The 21,320-nt window shown below is 47.3% G+C and overlaps 1 protein-coding gene and 1 pseudogene across 1 annotated transcript; both read right to left on the reverse strand.

Annotated features, from left to right (window-relative positions):
• Window positions 1–6,584: 6,584 nt before the first annotated feature.
• Window positions 6,585–8,545, reverse strand: LOC118513039 (fatty acyl-CoA reductase wat-like). The gene is given in 5 exon segments (XM_036058320.1): window positions 6,585–6,981; window positions 6,984–7,553; window positions 7,617–7,875; window positions 7,947–8,286; window positions 8,350–8,545. Coding segments are annotated over 5 exon segments (1,557 nt in total). The 5' UTR covers window positions 8,475–8,545; the 3' UTR covers window positions 6,585–6,718.
• Window positions 8,546–9,384: 839 nt separating this feature from the next.
• Window positions 9,385–18,287, reverse strand: LOC118514463 (annotated as a pseudogene).
• Window positions 18,288–21,320: the final 3,033 nt, after the last annotated feature.

The following is a 21,320-nucleotide window of genomic DNA, read 5'->3' on the forward strand; positions in this document are numbered from 1 at the left end:
CATTGCGTGCACATCCGGCCTGCCGCGTAACGAGGCGTAATTGGAAATGGGTGATGCTTTGCTGCCAAAAAGTGATTTTGGACAGCTTCATTTTGCACCGTCGATCCATCTGGAACGCGCCCGACGGGTGTGCAGGTAACGCATAACCGGAAAACTTCCTCCACATATGGTGCATCCAGTGGATGTGCAGCGCAAACACATGCAAACAGGAACAAATTTGATTGCCAAAAGTGTTGATGTTTTGTTTTGCCAAAAACTGCCATTAAGGCAAATGATGAGGTTTGTTTGCCTTTATGGGAGGGACAAAAAACCCTAAGGAAAAGAGGTTCGTGTCTGGTGTGGCCAAAGCAACCAACCGGTGGAAAAATGGACGATCTTGAAGATGTCTGTATCTCTGTTTAAATTATTTAAATTATTACTGTTACAGATTTGCTTCGAGTTTGATTTGAGTTAAGGTTCCTGATAGCGTCACATCTTCAGAAAAATTACATTGACTCTGCAGCTGCAATGCCTAGCTTTCTAGATCAATATTATCCGTAGAAACCAAACTATCCGTCAGTTTTCGGACGGGGAGACGGTCCGGAAGGGACTCGATATCCAGTCCTGCCGTGTGAAGACTTCCACCGCTATCATCTCTGCCATCGGATCATCCCTCACATTATGGCTATATATCCGATACTCATACGTCCTTGAAATCGCGCTCATTCCACTAGCGCCCATACACTGTCAATTGCAATCGTATCCTACTATATCCACCCTGAGTACGGTTCCGATTTCCGTCGCCACCACCTGAATCCACCAACCCGAAACGCTACGTAATGGCTAGACATACGTACCCTACGAGGTTCAATCGAGCATTTCCGCAAAGCGATACCTCGTTCGTGAGTGCAAATCCGTCAACTACGTCGCACCGATGCTTCCGCAACTCCCGGCAACAGTCGCCAAACTTCGGCGTGTCCCATTACTCCAATCGCAATATGATTACATAACTCACCTAACACAATAAGTGCTGCAAAATGAATGAAATTTACTGCAACCAGAGAGAAGCAGAAGAAGAGGTAGAAGAGTTTAAGCAGGAGGGCCGTTTCTAAATGTTACTAACACACTTTTTATCCGCCAACCGGAGAATACTGAATTTAAATCACAAATGCATGCACCGATTGCTGTCCCGTCTGCTGGCCACACTGCACTCCCGAGTGGACAAAATGCAGCAGACGATCAGACACACATCGGCAATGTAAAGAAGACAACAAAAAATGTAAAGCAACACAATCAAAAGCCCAACCATTAGCATCTCACCGGTCTCGGCTTGGCCTCGGAAGTACTGCACTACTTCCTTTCTGCACCGGGGGGTTTTGCCACCTTCTTGGGCATAAGTCTAGCGCGGTGCCGGTGTTTTCGCCGGAAGAGTGCACCTTATCTACACAGCCGCTAGCACAGACAGGTCGACCTGCTAGAGACGGTGGCATCATAAAAAAGGCACATAAAATAGACACCTCCAGGACGAGGACAGGCTGGACGTGAAGAGGATCGCCATTGCGTCTTTTAACGTTCTCTTTCCGAGCGACCGTCTAGTCATCGTCGGGCCAACGATGCCCCAGAAGGTGCATTTGCATGCCGTTAAGAATTCGATACGCCCCTTAGCGAGGTGCAGGAGTTTTGTGCGAGCAAAAAAGGCGGTCCACCCTCGACCGAACGACTGTCTGCGAGTCAGTGCGTCATTGTTCATGCATAAATGTGCATCTGTAACGAGTAACGAGGATCTTGCCCAGATGTCGCGAAAGACGTAAGAGTATGTCCTGCGAGTGCATTCTCGTGGCTTGCATCAGTGATGATCGACGAACTGCGAATTTGATAGACTGTAACCAAATCCTTGAAGAAGTCATACAGGATCAATTACTCTATAACATACCATTAGCCAAGTTCTTGAAAGACGTTCCTCTCAGCCAAGAAAACTGCATCGTCACATCTATCGAATTGATCGGTCCAGCATATTGAAATGCATCAATCGACTGGCACGCACAATGCAAATCAACCTAAGCGAAAACCACGCAAACAAACCACTCGCCTTACAAACGTGACCCAGTACCACTGCAGACCGACAGCACAAATGTTGGCCCGGTTTTGCAAAACAAAACAACAACAAAAACTCCTCGCAGCGAATCCCTCCGAGACGATAAGCGAGACCCGCGCACCTTCAGCACCAAACTTCAGGCCAGTGTCAGGATTATCTTTCCTTCCCGGCATAATGTAGCTAGAACTCGATGCGCACTCTCTGCGACAGCGGGCCACGGAGAGGCGGTGGTGGAGTCGAGCTTGTAGGTTGCAAAGTGACACAGTTTGAAATTTTATAAGGAAATGAGACTAAGCGATTTCGACGCTGGCTGGAAGAGGGAGGACTAGGGTGAACTACCCTCGGGGTGAGGTTTCGGCGGGATGGTTGTAAATGTTTGCGACGACCAGCACGATTACGACAACAGCAGCCAGCCGTCAATTTATTTAGAATGCATAGACGCTCATACGGTGCACCCGGCCACCCTGCCGAGAGCCTCCGGCACCTCGACCTCCTCACGCTGAGGTTGAGAATTTTTTTTACTGCCATTCTTATTGGCCCGAAGCTCTGCGTGGCCGTCCGTTGCGTTCGTCGATGTCCTTTTTCGCGCTCGCATACACGGACTGCATCCATGGAACCGCACCATCTTTAATGCAGCCACCAGACAGACAGACGGTAATGATTTTGCTTCTAAAGTTGTCACCCTTCCCATCGAGCCTTCCCATTCCCGCAAGTCTCTCGCCCCGACTTTTGGGACAAAGTTTGCCAGCGGTTGTAGCCGTCCGTTCGCCCGTCTACCAAGCGTTCGTTCGTCGCGCTTAGAACCCGATTTGTAGGACGAAGAATCGGGAACCGACGGAGCTCTCAGTAGGGCAATAGGCGACTGGAGACGAACGTGTGCGGTTGCATCGTTCCAATTTCGGAAGATGCAACCACAGCGCAAAACCACTCTTCGACGTCTTTTTGACGCGCGAGATTTAGTGGTTAGGTCTGGGTTTTGTTTCTCTCGGTTCTCTTCTTCCTCTTCCTGAGCAGTGTTTGTACTTTAAATCCCCATTCTTGTCGCGTCTTTCGCTCCGATTGGCTTTCGGATGGAAGATGCTACTGCGATATGTAGCGATGGGTACCGGCGCGTACGTATTGACGTGTGACATAACTACGGAACTGTGCTTACGAAACGGATGCAGACATTGTTGATATCAGTTTGACCTACATTAGGCGGGCGCAACTAATGCGAACTGTTGTGATGCTAGCGAACTAGACGAACGAATGGTAAGGTTCTATAAATTTATTATTTTGTAGAATTGAATATAAACTTGCCTTCTCAAAAATATTACTGGAATAAGAAATAACTCATTTCATGTGTTTAAAATTACATTAAAATTATTAAAATTACATTCTGGAGCTTAACAGACAACAGCGCTCTTTGTTCGCCAGAATAAGGTAAACGGTAACGCACTTGTGTCAGCAACTCGTGCAGTCTGGGTTCAAATCTCAACGTTGAACCGATGGTTAAATTCACAAAATAAAAATATTTAACTTTACGTAAAGAGATGAAATTATCAATCAATATGCCATGGATTTATATAAGAAGATTCCATAAGCATTCTTTCCCTTATTTTTGTTTAATATAACACAACAGACCTCGTTTATTAGAAACTTTTTAACAGCCCGGAGTAATCTTATACAATCAATGTTATCATAAAAATATTACCATGCATGCATTTTCAGCTGCATCAAACCATTATTTCCACCCCGTAAAACATCCTTTCGCTCTCAACCATCTCGTTCGTGACAAGTGTCTTGCGTGGAAATGAAGTAAAACAAAAATCGTAAAGAAGAGCTTACGTGAACAGGCAATCAAATGCTGCTCCAAACGAAAACTTGGAAAGAGCACGGGCGAACGCAAAAAAAAATGTGCAAAATACAAAATCTCATTAACATTAACAATTGCAATTGATGTCGTTTGCGCGTAGCGCGCAGTCAAAACAAATTTATCAGCCAGACAGTGCAGCTACTGCACTTTGCATGCATGCATGCACCTCGCGCTGCTGTACCGAAGATGCTGCCAGCCCAGTGAGAAAAGCATTAAAATAAAAACACGAACAGATAGAAAGGGAGATAGAGAGAGAGAGAGTGAGCCAACATGGACTAACATATCTGCATCACGAAGAAAAAAAAGCCCCAACAAAACGAAGTGCAACAAATCAAACCTCACCCAAAACGCCCACTTCGGGTGTACAAATTAATTTCCCCCATTCTCTCGGTGGCACTGCTTGCCCCGGGTTCCGGCAACCTCCTCGGTCTCTGGAGCCGTGCATATCGTCGAACAAGTTGCAGTTGCTGAATCAGTAAACGATGGTCCACTCCGCTACCGAATTGCATCTGCAGCTCCACAGCAGACAGCATTCGTTCTGGTTGCAATGTTCGCGTGTTCTGCCTTTTATGCTTCCACCGAAAGGTAGTGCTTGCGTTTTAAGAAACGCCCACTGCTCCCAAAAATAAGAATAGCTGCACGAGGCATAAGGCGAGCTCCAGTCTGATTTAGGACCTGCATCCCAACCGCGAAGCCCTTCGGCAAAGGGTGCATCAAAAGTCATATTTTATTATTTTGTTACGCTCTTTTTTATGCTCACAGACAGATACGATTATGGCGTAAGATCCTCTTCAGAGCGCTCCAAAAAAAAAAAAGATGGCCACTTTACAAGCTGAAAGCTAAAAAAGAACCAAAACAAATCTCCCGGTGATCGTAAAGACACGCGAAACTGCACGAACTGCACACTGGTCGCCAAATCACTTAAAAACCCTGCGCCCGATCCGTCGTGTGTCTGGTGTTTGTATCGCTCCATAATACGCCAACTGCGGGCATCCCGGATCACCTCAACACAAAAAACAAAACCCCATCACGTCCGTCCAGAACTTCCACCCCGCTAGCCTTGCCCTGCGCTCTCATTGATTAGCGCTTACTCCGTGGACCGTGCGCACGTTCTTCCTCGTGTGTGCATGTGCATCCGCGACTGCGTGTCTCAGCGCACACTGTCTCGCTTGCATAACCACAGTTCTCACCCTTCCCCCACGTCATCCTTCGCCCCCGCCCCTCTCCCCTCCCCTCAACCCTTCCTCGGGACGGTATGGGCAGTGCGCGCGCGTAACTCGTCAGCCGAGTCCAATAAGTCTGCCAGACAGCCAGACGGTTGGTGTGTCGTTGATTAATCGACGCTCGAACCGGGCCCCAGACTGTCCAGACCTGTCCAGACATCGGTGCACTCAGCCTCTCCTCCCCCCAGAGATACTCCCCCTTGCCTCCGCACGCCCCCCCCCTCCTCCTACCCCCTAACTCGATCAAAGCCAGACATGGTTTGGCGAGACGGCGAGCCCACCGAAACTACGATCTGGTTTTCGCTCGGTATCTAACCTTCTCGGCTACACTGGAACAGAGAGACCCCAGAAGCCCTCAACCACCGGGTCGGCAAAGGGGTTCTAGCAGAGGCAAACTGGGTGGGTGAAACGCGACCGTCTGGCAACTTTTTCTAACGCCTTTCGCCTTCTTACATCGCTCGGAAATGTTACACCTTTTTTTCCTCCTACCGGTTTGCGGTTTGCAATTGACCAAGAAGACGATTTTGCATCCCTTGGTGTGCAGCTGTCCCGCGTGCAACAAAATAATGATCTTCACGTGGAAGCTACCGTTGTGAGGGGCCCTGCTTGTTTTTAATTTACTTGTCTCATTAAAATGTTGCCTTTTTGACACGTCTCTGTCTCTTTTGTTCCGTCCAGCTTCTCCGCACCATTAGATCGTCCGCCTTTTTTCGAGTGACATTCGCAGTGCTTTTCCACCCTTCCCGGCGAGACCTGCGCACCGTGCTGATCTTGACCTTCAATTGCATCAATTTCTCCCTGGTTTTATCGTCCAGTCCCGGCCAATTACAGCTATCATTAACTTCCTCGTACTCATCCCTGCTTATACCCTTCGCACCGGTGCGTCGCACGAGAACGAGGCCCGTCTGTGGTTGAATTAGATTTTTATATCATCGCAGCAAAAGGATAATTTTCGTCCCACACCGTATGTCCGGCCGGTGTCCGTCATTCGTCATTTTATGACCGTGAAAAATAAAGTCCCTTAACGGCCACCAGTTTTGTTTTGGCCGAAAAAACGCGAACCTCCAGACAGAAGCGCAGACGGAGCAGCAGAAGCTGACAATGACAACCGTTTCGGACGTGGGGACGTCCCGGCCGGGACATGATCTTCCGCTGTCACGCATCGCGAGAGTTAAGTAACGTAGGCACGCATTTTGTTCAAGCAGACCAGACAAACTGGACATGAAAAATCCTCGTTTGGACATTTTAACGAGCAAAACCAGCCAGCCAAGAAGAGAAGAACCTTCGCGTGAGGATGTGGCTGTGGAGTGCGGGCTGATAACAAGACGAATGATGAATTTAAATAAATGTCAAACCATTTTCACACCATTACTGAGGAGGAACAGCAGTTCCAGGGAGCGATCTAAATGACTCTAATTAGCACCAAAAGGAATGAATTATGTTGTTGTTTTATTAAACGTATTATTGTTTGATTCATTTACCACAGATACACTAAGGCCTAGAACATGACTAAGACATAACCTAGAATTGATCTTTGATCGTACTACATAACCTCAACCGAACTCTTCACACAACTTCCTCCGCGGAGCACTCCTCAACACCATTCTCATTCAATCCTTGGAAATCTATAAACCCGTACGCGTGCAACAGCTTCACCACGACGTACAGTATGCCAGTGTACAGAACTCCAACCAAACACCAATGCATAAAGATCCGCATCCGATGACGCTTCAACGATTTCTCCAGCGTACTCCACGGATCTCTCATCAGGTACTGCCGCAATCCCTTTATCTGATGGTCTAAGAAATCGTTCCACTGGATCGCTTTGCATCGCAGGGGAAGAACTGCTGGTCCTCGGACGCCATCGCATCCAGCACGCGGCGCATACGCCCCGTTCGGAAGCACCACTCGTTGTTGGTGAAGAATCGTAACACTGCCGAGAACCGGTGCACCTTACGGTAAAGCTTAAGTACCTGCGGTTTTTGTCCACGGACTTTCAGTATCGCATCGAACAAGAGTGCCGGAAGCACGTGGTAAAAGATGGACAAAATGTCCGCCACCAGCTTGAAGCGGGTCGTGTTGTACGTCGTTATCCACAGTGATTTGTCGAACGGAATGCGATCCTTCCACTCTTCCAGCCGGTGTTGAGTTTCACGCCAGCTCACTGGATTGTCGTCGGTGGTGCAGTTGAAAACGTTGTCCTCCTCGCGATTGTTGGCTGCGTACCAGGTGACGGCAAGCGTCGAGTTGATAACCGTGTCCGCCGGCACAATGCTGGCCTTGTAGTCCATGTGGATGTGGAATATCCGCAGGACACCGGTAGCTGCACCACAAACCACTCCATTGAAACCGTACAGATTATCCGTCCAGCCGGGGATCGGGTCCTTCATGGTTGTTGTGACTGTAAAGGGTCATATGTATTAAGATAGCCCTTACCTTGCCTAGAGATCCCTAGAATACATACTGATCGAGGGTCGAATGATCGCTACTGGCAGCTTGCTCTTGTACCGTCGCACAATCTCCTCCGAGAGAGACTTTGTAAAGGCGTAAGTATTTGGCCACGGTTCGATAATCTTCTTGCAAAGTAGCTCAAAGTTATCCACATCGTCCTCTTTCTCGGACACTTTGATCAGAACGGTCGGATCGAGTGGAGGTTCGTAGAACTTCTCCTCGATAACGCCCAACACACAGTGGGAGAAGGCCGTCGAGATGTAGGTGAATATCTGAAGAAATATCAACAGTTCCGGAGACCTTTTAGTAAGTTAGACTGGAGTAATTTAAAACCAAAGCTCACCTCAAGCTTGCGACATCCTTCGGCAATCCTTAACATCTCCTGCGTTCCACGCACATTCGTCTGGATTGACTCTTTAAGCGATTCGTCGAAGCGCACATCGGCCGCAGCATGGACGATGATGTTTGTGCGCTCGTAAATATACGCCAGATCATCATTGGAGATACCAACTCCTACCTCACTGATATCACCTTCAATCAGTCGAATCTTTGACAGATACAGCTCAGGATCGGTCACATAGTTCACGAACACAGCCTCCTTCCCGAGCAGCTGCTCCAAGCGCTCACTCGGACTGATTCCCTTCTTCCGTCTCAGGATCAACAGAATTTCCGCCACGTTGCATCTGAAGTCATCAACATGCTTTCATTAAAAGGCACTCTTCTTACATAGCACATCCCCAACTCACTTGACTAGCTTCTCGATCAGGAGTTTCCCGAGAAATCCACTGCCACCGGTTAGCAGCACGTACTTGCCGTCGTAGAAATCCTTCAACGGTGAACGGTACGCACGAAACTCTTCCAAGCTCACCATGGTCAACGATGACACAACACACCGGCTGGGCGCACAAATGGCAACTACCGGAATTGCTGGCGCAGACTGCAACTGCACCCAAAAGTGCACTGTGACCGATGTTTAAAGTTTAATTATAAGCCTGGCGAGTTTTTTTTCTCCCCCGGCCTAGAGTTCATTAACATTCGTGGCTTTTGTGATTGCTTTCTTTGGCTCTTCGTTTGGCATTGTCAAGCGGTGCTTTACGAAGACTAGGAATCGGTTCTGTGGTGTTGATTGTGAAGTCTTGCTCGATTCCCAACTATTTGTGGTTGGATTCTATGTATTGAGCTAAGTCAGGCAAGTCATATTGGAATAACATATTCAACTTTATTTAATACACCTCAATGAGCCTTTCCTGCGCAAATTCTTCGATATACTTCTAAAGATCTAAAGATATTCAAACCGAAGTACTTAAAGGCATTGAACAAAAATACCAACATTTTCTGCTAAAAGTTCTAATCAAGCTTGCACACCACCAAGTCAAAGCGTAACGCCGTACAATCCAATGTTATTCCAACAAAATGAAGTAGTAATGGCTTGTTCTTCCGTGTTGGATTTCAAACACATGGTGTAAACGTTGGTTAAATAATGCAAAACAACACCAACACGCCATCGATTCTACCCGGTACCTTTCACACCACAGTTCTCAACACGACGAGAATTTGGGAGGTCAAAGCACTTACGATCGTTTACGCACTCGATTTCCGTTCAGTTAATTAGCATGCATCAAGTCCAATGGCAGAATAACCTTCTGGATCAGGAAATCGTACAGTGCATTCCGATTCGAACGCTATTTTGAGCTTCATTACAAGCTTTCGGTTTAAAAATAGTATAACTAATGTGTTACGCACAGATAATTGGCATGTTATTTACAAATAAAACAATTTTATTACGAAATTAGGTGAACTTTTATTGCTTGACAAGTAAACAAACGGGACACAGTTTTTCCTTTAGTAAATGCTAGAATATTCCGTGCAACCTACGAAGCTTCTCAGATCTGGCACACCGGCCGCTTCCAGCAACCTCAGCGCAACCAGCACATAGCACGAGTAGATCACGCCCAGCATGCCCCAATGTATCAGCTGACGACGTTTATGAATTTGCAGTGCCTCCTCGTTCGTATCCCAAGGTTCGTCGAGCAAATACACCCGACAGCCCCGGATGTGATTCACACCGAACTTACTCCAGACCACCGACTTCATATCACACGGAAACAGATACCGATCGACAATTTCCATCCCGTCGAGCACGTGGCGCATACGTTTCGTTGCGAACTGGAACTGATGGTTCGTGAAGAATCGCAGCACATCCGAGAAGCGGTGCACCTTCCTGTACAGTCCGCAAGATTTGTGGCTTTTCTCCGCGGAAGCGCATGACCAGATCGAAAAACACGGCCGGTATCAGATGGTAGAAGATCTGCAGAAAGCTAGCCACGTAGTAATACCGGGTCGTGTTGTACGTTGGTATCCAGAGGGACTTCTTCACCGCCACAACACCCTTCTGCGAGAGACAATCGTTCCGGATGTCACCCCACGTGGTATAGTTCTCGTCCATCGTGCAGTTGAATACGTTCTCTTCCTGTGGATGTTTGGCTGCGTAGTACGCGGCTACCAACGTGCCGTTGATCACTATATCCGCCGGAATAATGTTGGCTTTGTATTCGTCGTGGATGTGGAAGATTCTCAGCACACCTGTACCGGCACCACTCACCACACCGTTAAACCCGTAAAAGTTGTCCGTCCATCCGGGGATTGGGTCAGAGTAGGTTGAAGTGACTAGAAGGAAAGGGAAACAATTACACAATTTAATTTGAGACAAACATTCGGGCGGTCTTCTTTCCAATTTCCCTCACCAATCGACGGACGAACGATAGCGATAGGCAGCTTTTCGCGTCGTTGCCGGACGACTTCCTCCGCGAGAGCCTTCGTGAATGCGTACGTGTTCGGCCATGGTTCAACTATCTTCTTCGACACAGCTTCAAACCCATCCAGGTGCGGTTCGTTTTCGACCAGTTTGATCAGCTTCAGAGGATCGATGTTGGGTTTGTAGAACTTTTCTTCCACAGTCGCATGAATGCATTGCGAGAATGCACTCGATACATGAACGAAAACCTAACCAAAACACCAAATGACACATTGGGATTATCTTCTCTAAGCTTCACGCTGGTTCTCTCCACCTACCTCAAGATTTTCGCAGTTTTCCGCGATCGTCAGCAAATGATCCGTTCCGCGAACATTCGTCTCCACCGACTCCTTCAACGACTCGTCAAACCTCACATCGGCCGCTGAGTGTAGGATTATGTTGGTGTTTTTGATCACGTAGTCCAGATCGTCGTTGCTGATCGCTAGCCCTGGCTTGCTGATATCTCCTTCAATCACCTTCAGCCTCGACATGTACAGTTCCGGTTGCTGCTGGTAGTTCACAAACACTGCTTCCTTCTTCAGCAGTGCTTTAAGACGCTCCTCCGGACTGATGCCTTTCTTCGAGCGCAACAGTAGAAGAATCTCTTTCACACCACACCTACCAGGAGTGAACGAAGATGATTAGCAACGTGTGTCACGCGGTCGGTATTAATAGCACTCATACTTGATCCATTTTTCGATAAATAGCTTGCCTAAAAACCCACTCCCACCGGTGAGGAAAATGGTTTTCCCTTCGTAAAAATCCTTCACCGCCGAATGGTTCTCCTTAAACTCCTGCAAGCTCATCGCTGATCGCGTGGTAATCCGATACGCCGACGGAAGTGTGCTCGAAGTGATCTAGTTGTCGCCACGCGTAGCAAACAATTACTGATGGCCGCTCGTACGCATGCGAGCAATTTGAAGTGTTTTATCCGTAATTAATTACAGACCTCGGCCGAATTGTAAAAAGGTTACAGCTGCGTGACGCACGCGTTTACGGCGTGTGGCGCTGTGTTTGTTTTTCATTTTAAATTAGGTCTCCCGGACAAAACTCTCGCACGGGCTTGTACCGTGCGGAAGGGCCCGTGTGTCTTGGGTGTGGGCAGTCGGTACTTAGAACACGCGCCAGTGAATGGGTGGGCCGGGAAAGGCGCTTGAGCAAGCTCTCTTTCGAATCCTTCTGTTGTGCGCCTAAATGTAGGCCAAGTGATGATCGCCGAATGGCATACAAGGAGCGTGCTGCTGATTGCATGCCGTTACGAAGTGGATAGCACAGGGTGACTCTTATTTTTGCTGAACAGTTATCAGCAGAGGGAACCTTTTTGAATTTAAATATATTGAAAAATACCATTCACAATCTCAAACGACAAACACTATATTAAAGGGCATGCGAATTAGGAGACCCTCTAAATAAACTACTTTAGAGAAGCATCATTGAATCAATTGTTGCTTTATCACGCTAAATTGACACATTTCTGAGGGTTTTATTACACTACATATCGAAGAATTCAAAGTAGGTTTACTGGTAAAGTTCATATGATGTTTTCTCTGTTAAATACAACAACAAAAACACTTGACTTTCCGATTACCGTAAGATGTATCTCTTTATTTTCCTAAGTCTTCTTTTCTATGTACACGAAAATAAGAATAAAACACATTACACTCAACAGTATTGCTACGGTGGTAGATGCACATTTAGGTCCGATTCTTCCCACAAGAAGAAGAAATCATGTCCAAATTCACCGTATCCTTCGCTTCGGTTTTGTACAGCACAGACATTGAGTGTGGCACCCAAGCGCACACACACGCCCGCACTCAGTTGTCAGCTTAAAATGGCTCGCTTAACATTTAAAAATACCCGACCCTCCCAGCTGAAAGCCATTCGAAATGATGTCCATTTGGTGTGTGTGCGTGTGTGGGCTTGTGTGTCTCGATCGAATCCCTGGGACAATCCTTGATGTCAATTAAGGGTGGTTTAGAACACCAACATGCCCACCGCTTTGAAGAGGTAGTAGAAGAGCAATGCCCACACGGAGTAATATGCCGCCAGAATGAAGTAGTGCACTATCCGCATCTGCTTGTGACGCTTGATCGCCTCGTCCAGGTTCTCGAGCGGTTCGTTGGCGATGTGCTTGCGAAGCCCGTGAATATACGTCCAGAAGTAGTCGGCCCATTCGATCTTCTTGATGTTGCACGGGAACATGATCTGATCATCGGGAGATAGTCTGCAAAATGGGGAATGTTGCTGTGAGATCTTGCGACTTTTCTTCGTGTATGCAGATGACGTACTTATCTCTTAGCGACTTCATATTGTCGTTCTCAAATGTCCATCGGCCGTTGGCAAAGTACTCGATAACCGTAGCGAATTTGTGCACCTTTCTATAAAGGTCCATAACTCTGAAATATTGATAACAAAAATGCAAAATTATAACAGATCCAAACAATGCTAAAATCTTTCTCGTACCTTGGTGTACGTCGGATCACTCGCAGGTACGTATCAATCAGCAACGCTGGCAGCAGATGGTAGATCAGTTTGTAGAACTCGTACAAATACTTGTTCGTCGTCGTATTGTGGCACACGATCCAGAGCGATTTCTTCGGCGGACAGTGTTTGCCCACCTCGATCGAGTACTCGTAGATTTTTTCTATTTTCGTACAACAAAGACCATTAGAACAAGCCCAATTCACAAAGCCAAATCTTTCCCACACGGAACACACTTACGGTACGAGATGGGATTGTCGCTTCCGGTGACACAGTTGTAAATTTTGGTCCGCGGCTTTGCCACACCCTTGAGCTCCCCGTTCGTTTTCGCCTCCGGCAATGGCCGATCACTTTTCCTAAGGTGATGATAGATAAAACTGCCTTCGTCAAAAAAAGCGAACAAACTTCAGTGCCTTTACAGCGGACCGCCCGTTGCGGTTGCGGAAGTGCGAAAGTGTTTTACCGTTCTACGTAGGTTTGCCATCCGGCCGCGAGCACCGCATTCACCACAATGTCCGCCGGTATGATGTCCGCCTTGTTGTTGTCATCCACGTGCATGATGCGAATGATGCCCAGCGCAATGCCCGCAATCACACCGTTCAGCCCGTAGATGTTGTCCGTCCAACCGCCGATCGGTTCCTCGTTGGTGGCGATCACTGTAGGAACACGGAGCGGGAAACAGAGGTTAGGCGTTGAAAGACACTCCAGCCCAATTCCGCTGTGGGTAGAACCACTCACCAATCGATGGACGCACGACGGCGATTGGGAAGCAGCTCACCGTACTGCCGTACGACGTCCTCTGTGAGAGCCTTCGTGTAGACGTACGTGTTCGGCCACGGGTGAATGAAGTCGTTGACCGTTTTGTTCATGTGCTCCTCGAACCGTTCGTCCATCGCTTCCACCAGCTGGATCATCTTCTCCGGCTCGGACGGTGGCGTGTAGAACTGTTCCTTGATCAACCCTTGCGGACAGTTCGAGTACGCGGTGGAGATGTACACGAACAGCTCCAGATTGACGATCTTCTCCGCGATACGGAGCAGATCGCGCGTACCCCGCACATTCACCTCGATCGCTTTCTTGAGCGCCTGATCGAAGCGGACGTCCGAGGCAGCGTGCAGCACAATCTGCGCATTGTTGACGATGTACTCGATCGATTCGTCCGACAGCCCGAGCGAAGGATGCTGCAGATCCGCATCAACCAGCTTGACGCGATCGACGAAGTTGGGGCAGTCTTTCTTCAGGTTCATAAACACGATGCTGCTGAACAGATCGTCACAACGCTGCTGCGCCGTCTTGCCTTTCTTGGGCCTCGAAAGCAGGATAATCTGTCGCACATTAATTCTGAATGAGAGAGAGAGAGAGAGAGAGAGAGAGAGAGAGAGAGGAATGAAATATTTTAGTCAATTATTTCAAATCAAGGACAATAGTCTGTTCACCAATAAATGAAACAGTTTCTAGTCGAAGAACCCTGCCGCAGCGAATGTAAATCCCTTCCTGCCATATCAATTCTACGGGCAGGTTCCCCTTTCCGATCCAGATCAAATTATCAATTCTAATTCGGAATTAGAAACCACTGCAAGACGGCCACAAAACTGCTAGAACTGACGATGACGAGCTTCACGAGCCACACCACACACATCCTCATTACTCGTCGGTTCCACTTGACTTTTACGCACTTGAACTTCGCCTTCACCGGTTCGTCCCTCGGTGACGCCAAGCGATCGAAAGAAAATCGTACCACTTCGTGCCGACCATCCACACCAGTGGGGCGGCTGTGGAATCGAGTGCCGTTCCTTAGGTTCGTGCAAATGACCAAAGAAAACACGTCCAACACTTCCCGATATCGTGAGTAAGCAGTTCGGGGCCGGTGTTCTTTCCCCATTTCGCGGACTAGGAAGAGACTTCGAGTTTTTTTGTGTGTGTGTATCGCTACCTCATCTACGTCATTCGTTCGCTAAACTGCACAACAATGGCGACCTAATATTGTGCCAACATGGGTAGTACTGTATGATCATCTTATTGGACGTATGGCAGGAAGTATTGTTGAGGCTGCCAAAAAGAACCGGTTTGCGGTAATGAAAGAAAAGCAAAATAATCATTATTTCTTCCTCACCGGAGCTCTACCCATTATGGGGCGAAGTAAAAACAAAAATTACGAACACCATCATTTGCAGCGTCTTCGGCGTCTGCACTGTTCTGCAATTTCATTCTGATGACTAGCTCATCTTCATTATTTGCGCATTACCGTGCTCACAGAAATCCTGTCACCAGAAATGTCAGCAGTAGCGAGACCCTGCCAAAGATCAGCACCATCTAGAACGCGTAACTAGCATTGCGTAAAGTAATATTCTGGCGGGAATCGCTATGCGGGTCCAGTAAAACCTGTTTACACTTAGCTAATTGGCATTCTATCCTAATCGGCGAGCTTGGCTGCGCACAGGCCACGACACCTCACATTAGCCGGTGCATTACACGCTCGGATGCAGAAATATTTATTCTGTTTAGTTCTTCGCTGCTGCCAGCATTTTCATCACAGAAGACCGATTTATATCTTCACCAAAAGTAAAGAATTAATATTTATTGACGAACCGTCTTCTTCCGAACAGACACTTTACCCGTCTGCGGATGAACCCTCCGAAGGTCACCAGCGTAAGGGAAGGTTAGAGAGAAAAAAATCCCTACCTTTGCAGTTTACTGACCAAACAAATCTAGCGGACAGTCTTCGCAGAGATAATGCCAACCCTATTGAACGGCTTAATGAGGTAACGGCTTCAATTTGGATTATTGGCGATACTTCCTCAGCGGTACAAGTACTTCACACTTGTACACGCTCGGAAGCAACGTTCACTCACGGCAACAGGGAGAAAAAAGCTCCGCAGTAGCCAAGGTTGCGTCAAGATCAAACGGTCAGAATTTAACGATGTGCGATGCTACTTTTTATGCGTGCTTTCAAGATATCGGCCAGAAAGAATTATATCTCTCCAATAGCGGAAGTAATATCCACACAAATGTACAAACATTCCTATGTTGCATCTTCAACATCTTCGAGCACGCAGCACTAACATGCTCCAACCGATGGTGCTAAGCGTTCTGTTGGAAGAACAAACTTTCGATCGCAAATTTTTGATCTCCACTATTTCGCTGTGCTGCGCATTGTACAGAACTTTACGATCACAAATCATTAGCTTCTAGTTGTGACCATAGGTGTCTCTAGCCGATCATGGGATCAGCCTGGGAAGCGGATCTCGTGTGACACTCTCCAACAGTTAGAAATAGCAGCTGTATTTACATTTCCATTTAGCACTGCGTTATCACATCAGATTCACAGCGTGCAGTGTGAGCAGGAGAGTGTGTTTACAATTGGTAAAAATTGTCGCTAGACGAGCGAGTTAGAAGACATATGCAGCGATACCGTAGTATCGCATATCCAATCTTAGAACACCGGAAATCGTGCAACTGGCTGGTACTTTTCCAAACGAGAACGAGGAACTCCCCACCATTCACTTTCTTTGCGATCATGTCCCAGACTCGTCAACGTACAGTTTCTGAGAAAGCAACCTCAGCAAGTAGTAAACAACAATCTATGACGTCGTTCGCATCCATGCACCTGCATACCGGTAGCTAGCTACTAACTGGTGGGATATTGCGTTACGTCTGCTGCTGCTGCTACCCACTAGCCGCACATTAAAGCGACAAACCTTCCACGCCTTGGCGCACCAACTGGCAGCCGTTGTCGTTGTCGTTTTGATTGCAAATCGACTTTCCCGTTTTGTCAAACGCGTTTGCCCGCGTGCAGGGAGCTTGGGTTGCGTTAGACCTCCCCTCGCCGGGTGAATAATTAATGGAGCACAAATGCGAATTGTGGGGATAGAAATGGTTTGGCCGAAGCCTTGACAGAGAACCTCTAAGTACGATCCAGAATTATATGGAGTAATTGCGGATCCGGCATCGGCGCATCTTACCTAAGCAGCTTCTCGATCAGTAGACGACCGATAAAGCCGGTACCTCCGGTGATCAGGACACACTTGTCGCGGTAGAACTCCATCACCGGCGTGGACGTTATCTTGCGCTCCTCCGTCATCGTCAGCTCGTTGTTGTGGCCCGTCTCTTCGTTCGCTCGAAGATCCATACTGGCTGCTGTCATATGTCCTGTGGCGGTTGACTGACTCTGAACTGTGAAGCGTATAGTCACTGGAAAATGGGAGAAAGATAGCAATGAAATAGGGAAATTCAAAACTGACTATCAGTGCTGGAACTTTCTTGATCGCCGAGTTCGAGCGAAAGGTCGTTCGGCTACCGATCTCACATTTTAATGTCATTTCAAATTCACTTTCAATTCCTATTTAGCCGACACGACAAAATACCCGCCCTTTTCACCTTAAGCGCACGTTCATAGGCGGAGGCGCACACAGAAAACCACACAAACCAACCACCATCACACCCTTCAACTGTGCCCGTCTAATTATAGTCTAACTGACGTCCACCGGCAGAAGGTATGGTTTTCGCCTTATTCGAAATGCAAACAGCTACGACAATTAAAAGCAAATGCGCCAGAAATTGTTGACGACGCTTTCGCTTTTCTTCGCCGCACAGGTATGAACCACACGTGGCCACGTACATACGCACCGCGCAATATGAACTGAGTTGACTTACTGCCGGGAGTGTAGCCTGAGCTGTCCAAGAGACATTGAGCGAGACAGTACTTGCAGTGTGTGATTTTAGAAAATATTTTAAATCAATTTGCATTATAGCTGCCTGCAGATGCCTCTCCTGGATCCATAATTGGTGGCCAGCTCAGTCGCACCTTGCTTAAAGGGACTATTATATCATTGAACAAACACTTTCAATGGGCCTTATGATCGGCTTTGGTTTGTTTAAGCTTTCACTACACCTTTACCAAACAATTTACATCATCTACGACTTAACTAAATTTTCTTATCGCTTTTTCGTTCATTTCAAATTTAATACCAAATAATTATTTTAATATTCAACATGTTTTGCGTGCGGTAAATAAAGTGCGCTCATGTTTCGCTTACACTAGACCACGCTCGGTTTAAATTATTCAACGCACATACTGTCACTATTTCTCTAGCGCTTTAGTTTTTTTTTATTTTCAAAACGAACCGCAAATAAATTCACGATAACAGTCACGATTACACCACAAACACGCGCCTGTCTTTAATCAAAAAAGCCCCCCACTAAGCCGACATTACCGCAGACTATTACCGTTTACAGTGGCCGATCGATGACTTAACGCACACACCGAGACCGAGTATAACTTCAGGCGTGTACCGAGTTGCAGCGAAGGATCACGGGAAATTTGCGTCCGCACGGCTCGAGCTGATTCACTGTACTGGCCACAGCTGAGCGGTAATTTCATTTTTCACCTTCCAGCTACCACCGAGCCGAGAGTACGGTACACCAACTTCCACCTTCCGCTACGGCCGATCAAGTACCCGATCCTTTCCTGTCCATCCTCCCACCCTACCGAAGCACCAACCAACTGATCGTACGTGCTGCAGGTTAGTTTCGCGCACACAGACAGCCGCGATCGCGTTTGTATGTATCGCGGTACTGCGGTGCTAGAATGGATGAGGATGTGCGTGCCGAACAATCGCCTCACAATTACGTCGATCGAGTACGTATGATCGTGCGTGAGTGTGAGGCGTTCGATGTTCGGTGGATCTTTATGGGTAAGATGGGTAAGAACATCGGCTGTTCAGTCAAGAGCACCGACACTTACTGGAGCGCCATGAGTCTTTTTACCCAATCAGACCCCTCCCTAGTTCCCCGGAAGTAAACCTTCTATTCCAATCATGTCACCGTTTTTCGATTGGAAATCCCTTCCAGCTTCTTCAAGGGAAGATAGGACTGTGTTTACATTCGTTGCTTAGTAGTGTCATGCCCACTTCAAACGGGCCTCGCCGGTCCCCAGAGATTGGAAGAGTGTCCATTAGGAAATGCTTTCAAACCGAGAAGGGCCAGAAAATTGCTGACCAATATGTACGTCAGTGTTCGATGTTGCGATCAGACCTCCGCGGTGATCCTGCTCGCGAAATCACCCTCATGTCGGCACCCGGTTCAGTGAATGACGTAAATGACGACGGGGTTGGGATTGTATGCGACTGTTCGCGACACGTTGGCTGTAGTCCGGGGCTGTAGCGTGTCAGTGCACATGGGTGTTTTCAATTACTGGTGCAAGGGAACCAGGAAGAAATCGTAACATCGATTGATAGGATTGCAATGTATGGAAGAAAGACTGAACGTTGTGTCATGCTGGCGATCGTTGGTTCCTCTTCGATCTATTTAACACATTGTAAGGAACTGATGGATGTCTCTATTAGGTCAATGAGACTATCTTCATTTTCGGTGAATAATAGCATCTGTAATCACAATCAAGAAATTCCAAGAACTTTGGTTTATCCTTAATCTTAGCTTAATCTTATAAGCACGCATCACATCACTATCAGGATTCTCATATATCTCAGCTCATTCGTCCATGAATAATGTTGCGGGGTTTCCCGCTTTCCAGAATAGCCGCAGCTCTGTGCAACTTTGCAACCTAATACCATTTCCAGGCACGTCTCAGCAATTTTAGCTTCGAATGACACGGGAATATAGTTGGATTTTACGTTTCCCTGTGTAAAATTTTCCTCTCACCTGCTAACCGACACCAAATGCATCTCTGACGGCTATTGAAACGCACTGTGCGTATTGTTCGTCATCACCACATTCGGTAAGGTATGCGATCGTGTGCAGTTGAAGTCACACGCAAACCCTCCCCTGTGGCAGCTGCCGGACGAAGGTGTGGGCGTTTAAATAGCGATTAAAAACAACTGTTAAGCAAACAGTAAATTCACACGGTGGAGTGAATGAAAATTAGAGCCGTGTGTGTCGCCCAGAACGTTCAGTGTATCGGTCATTCGCATCGGTACGAGATGGATGTGGCTGTGCAAATGAATCATGTATCATGTTTTCCTAACAAGAAGCGCAAAGGAGCATTGCATTACACCTCACTTAGGTGAGCTGCATCTTACGGTAGGAACTTGAACGGCTTGTAACAATTAGAACACCTCTTAACAGTAACTAATGGAGGTCGGAAGACCTTTGCCAGAACCTCCAAGCCATGATCCTCCGGCTGTGGAAACCTTATCGACCGTTCGTGTTGGAGTTATATCACGCATATCACTAATCAGGAAGCATTCTTGTTTGAAGCTCAGCTTGAAGCTACTGCAACCCTGGATTGTGATCCTCCCATCAATCAGGCGGGTAGATTACGCCGACTGCTGAAGACTGCTAGTATGTCCCACCGGCCGGCTATGGATCGTAGTGCAATTAATCACTAATTAGCAAACAAACGCCGTTAATCTATCACACTGGCGTAAGAGAACCAGTGTAGGTGACTGCTTGTTGTGATCCGGCACGCACGCCTAGAACAACGGATCTTACACCGAGGACAAGGACACGGTAACGAACCGGACCTGAGCAGTTGCAGTAGCCGGTGCTCGACCAGTTGAATAGTGTCGTTCGGTGTAAGCACCGTTGTAATTGTTAGTGTTTATTGTGTTTCCTGTATTCTGGGCGGTGTCTTACATTCGGCACACGCTTCAAAAGCTCCGACAGCTCATTGTCTCTGCTAAAACACCTGCGACATGTGTGCAAAGAATGTGCTATAAAAATGTTTATTACATTTAAGGGGAAATTATTAAACAGATCTATCCTCGATGACTAGTTTTTTGGACTCAAAAACCAAAAATTCAACCCACCTTCCACTCCGGATTGTATGCTTAATTTTATAACCTGACATAAAAAAACACCTCCCCCGGTCGGTCGGTTCGGGTTTTGCGTATTTACGACGCGTCTGATGACGCGCCTGTGAAGATTATTATTTACCGACTGATCAATTTGCTCGTTTACAGACAATTTGTACCTCGAGCGCAATTGTTACCATGGCTAGCGGGGAAGAAACAAAAAGTTTCTGTAAGCATCCTCCAGCTTTACAACCCGTTTCTTCCCCGTTTTTTTTTTGTCGCCGAGGTTGCGCTTCATCGACAGAAACGCAATTGAAGTTTGAATGGTCCGTGTTGAATCGTGAACCCGGCGTCGGAGTGGTGGGATGGCTTGGTGTTGGAGGAACAGACATTTTGGGATTTTTGGGGCTATTTGTAGCGCACTCGGTGGTACAGAAGAACCCACAATGACGTCGGTAGGCTGGCAAGATCTGATAGATGACAATGAATTATCGCAGCGGATGTATGCGAGCAATTACATACGCCACACAGTGTCTGCCCATTCGATAAGCAGCACACAATTCGTCAAGCGCGTTGGCCCTGCGAAAACAGTGTACTGGAGCTTTTTGTCCAAGGGAGTGTGTCCTGGCGAACGTCTGATAGTTGTTTTACGCTGGTAGCTTTGTGGGCAGATGTTGTTAGACCACAGACA

Source organism: Anopheles stephensi, chromosome 3, assembly GCF_013141755.1.
Source record: "Anopheles stephensi strain Indian chromosome 3, UCI_ANSTEP_V1.0, whole genome shotgun sequence".
Taxonomy (NCBI): domain Eukaryota; kingdom Metazoa; phylum Arthropoda; class Insecta; order Diptera; family Culicidae; genus Anopheles; species Anopheles stephensi.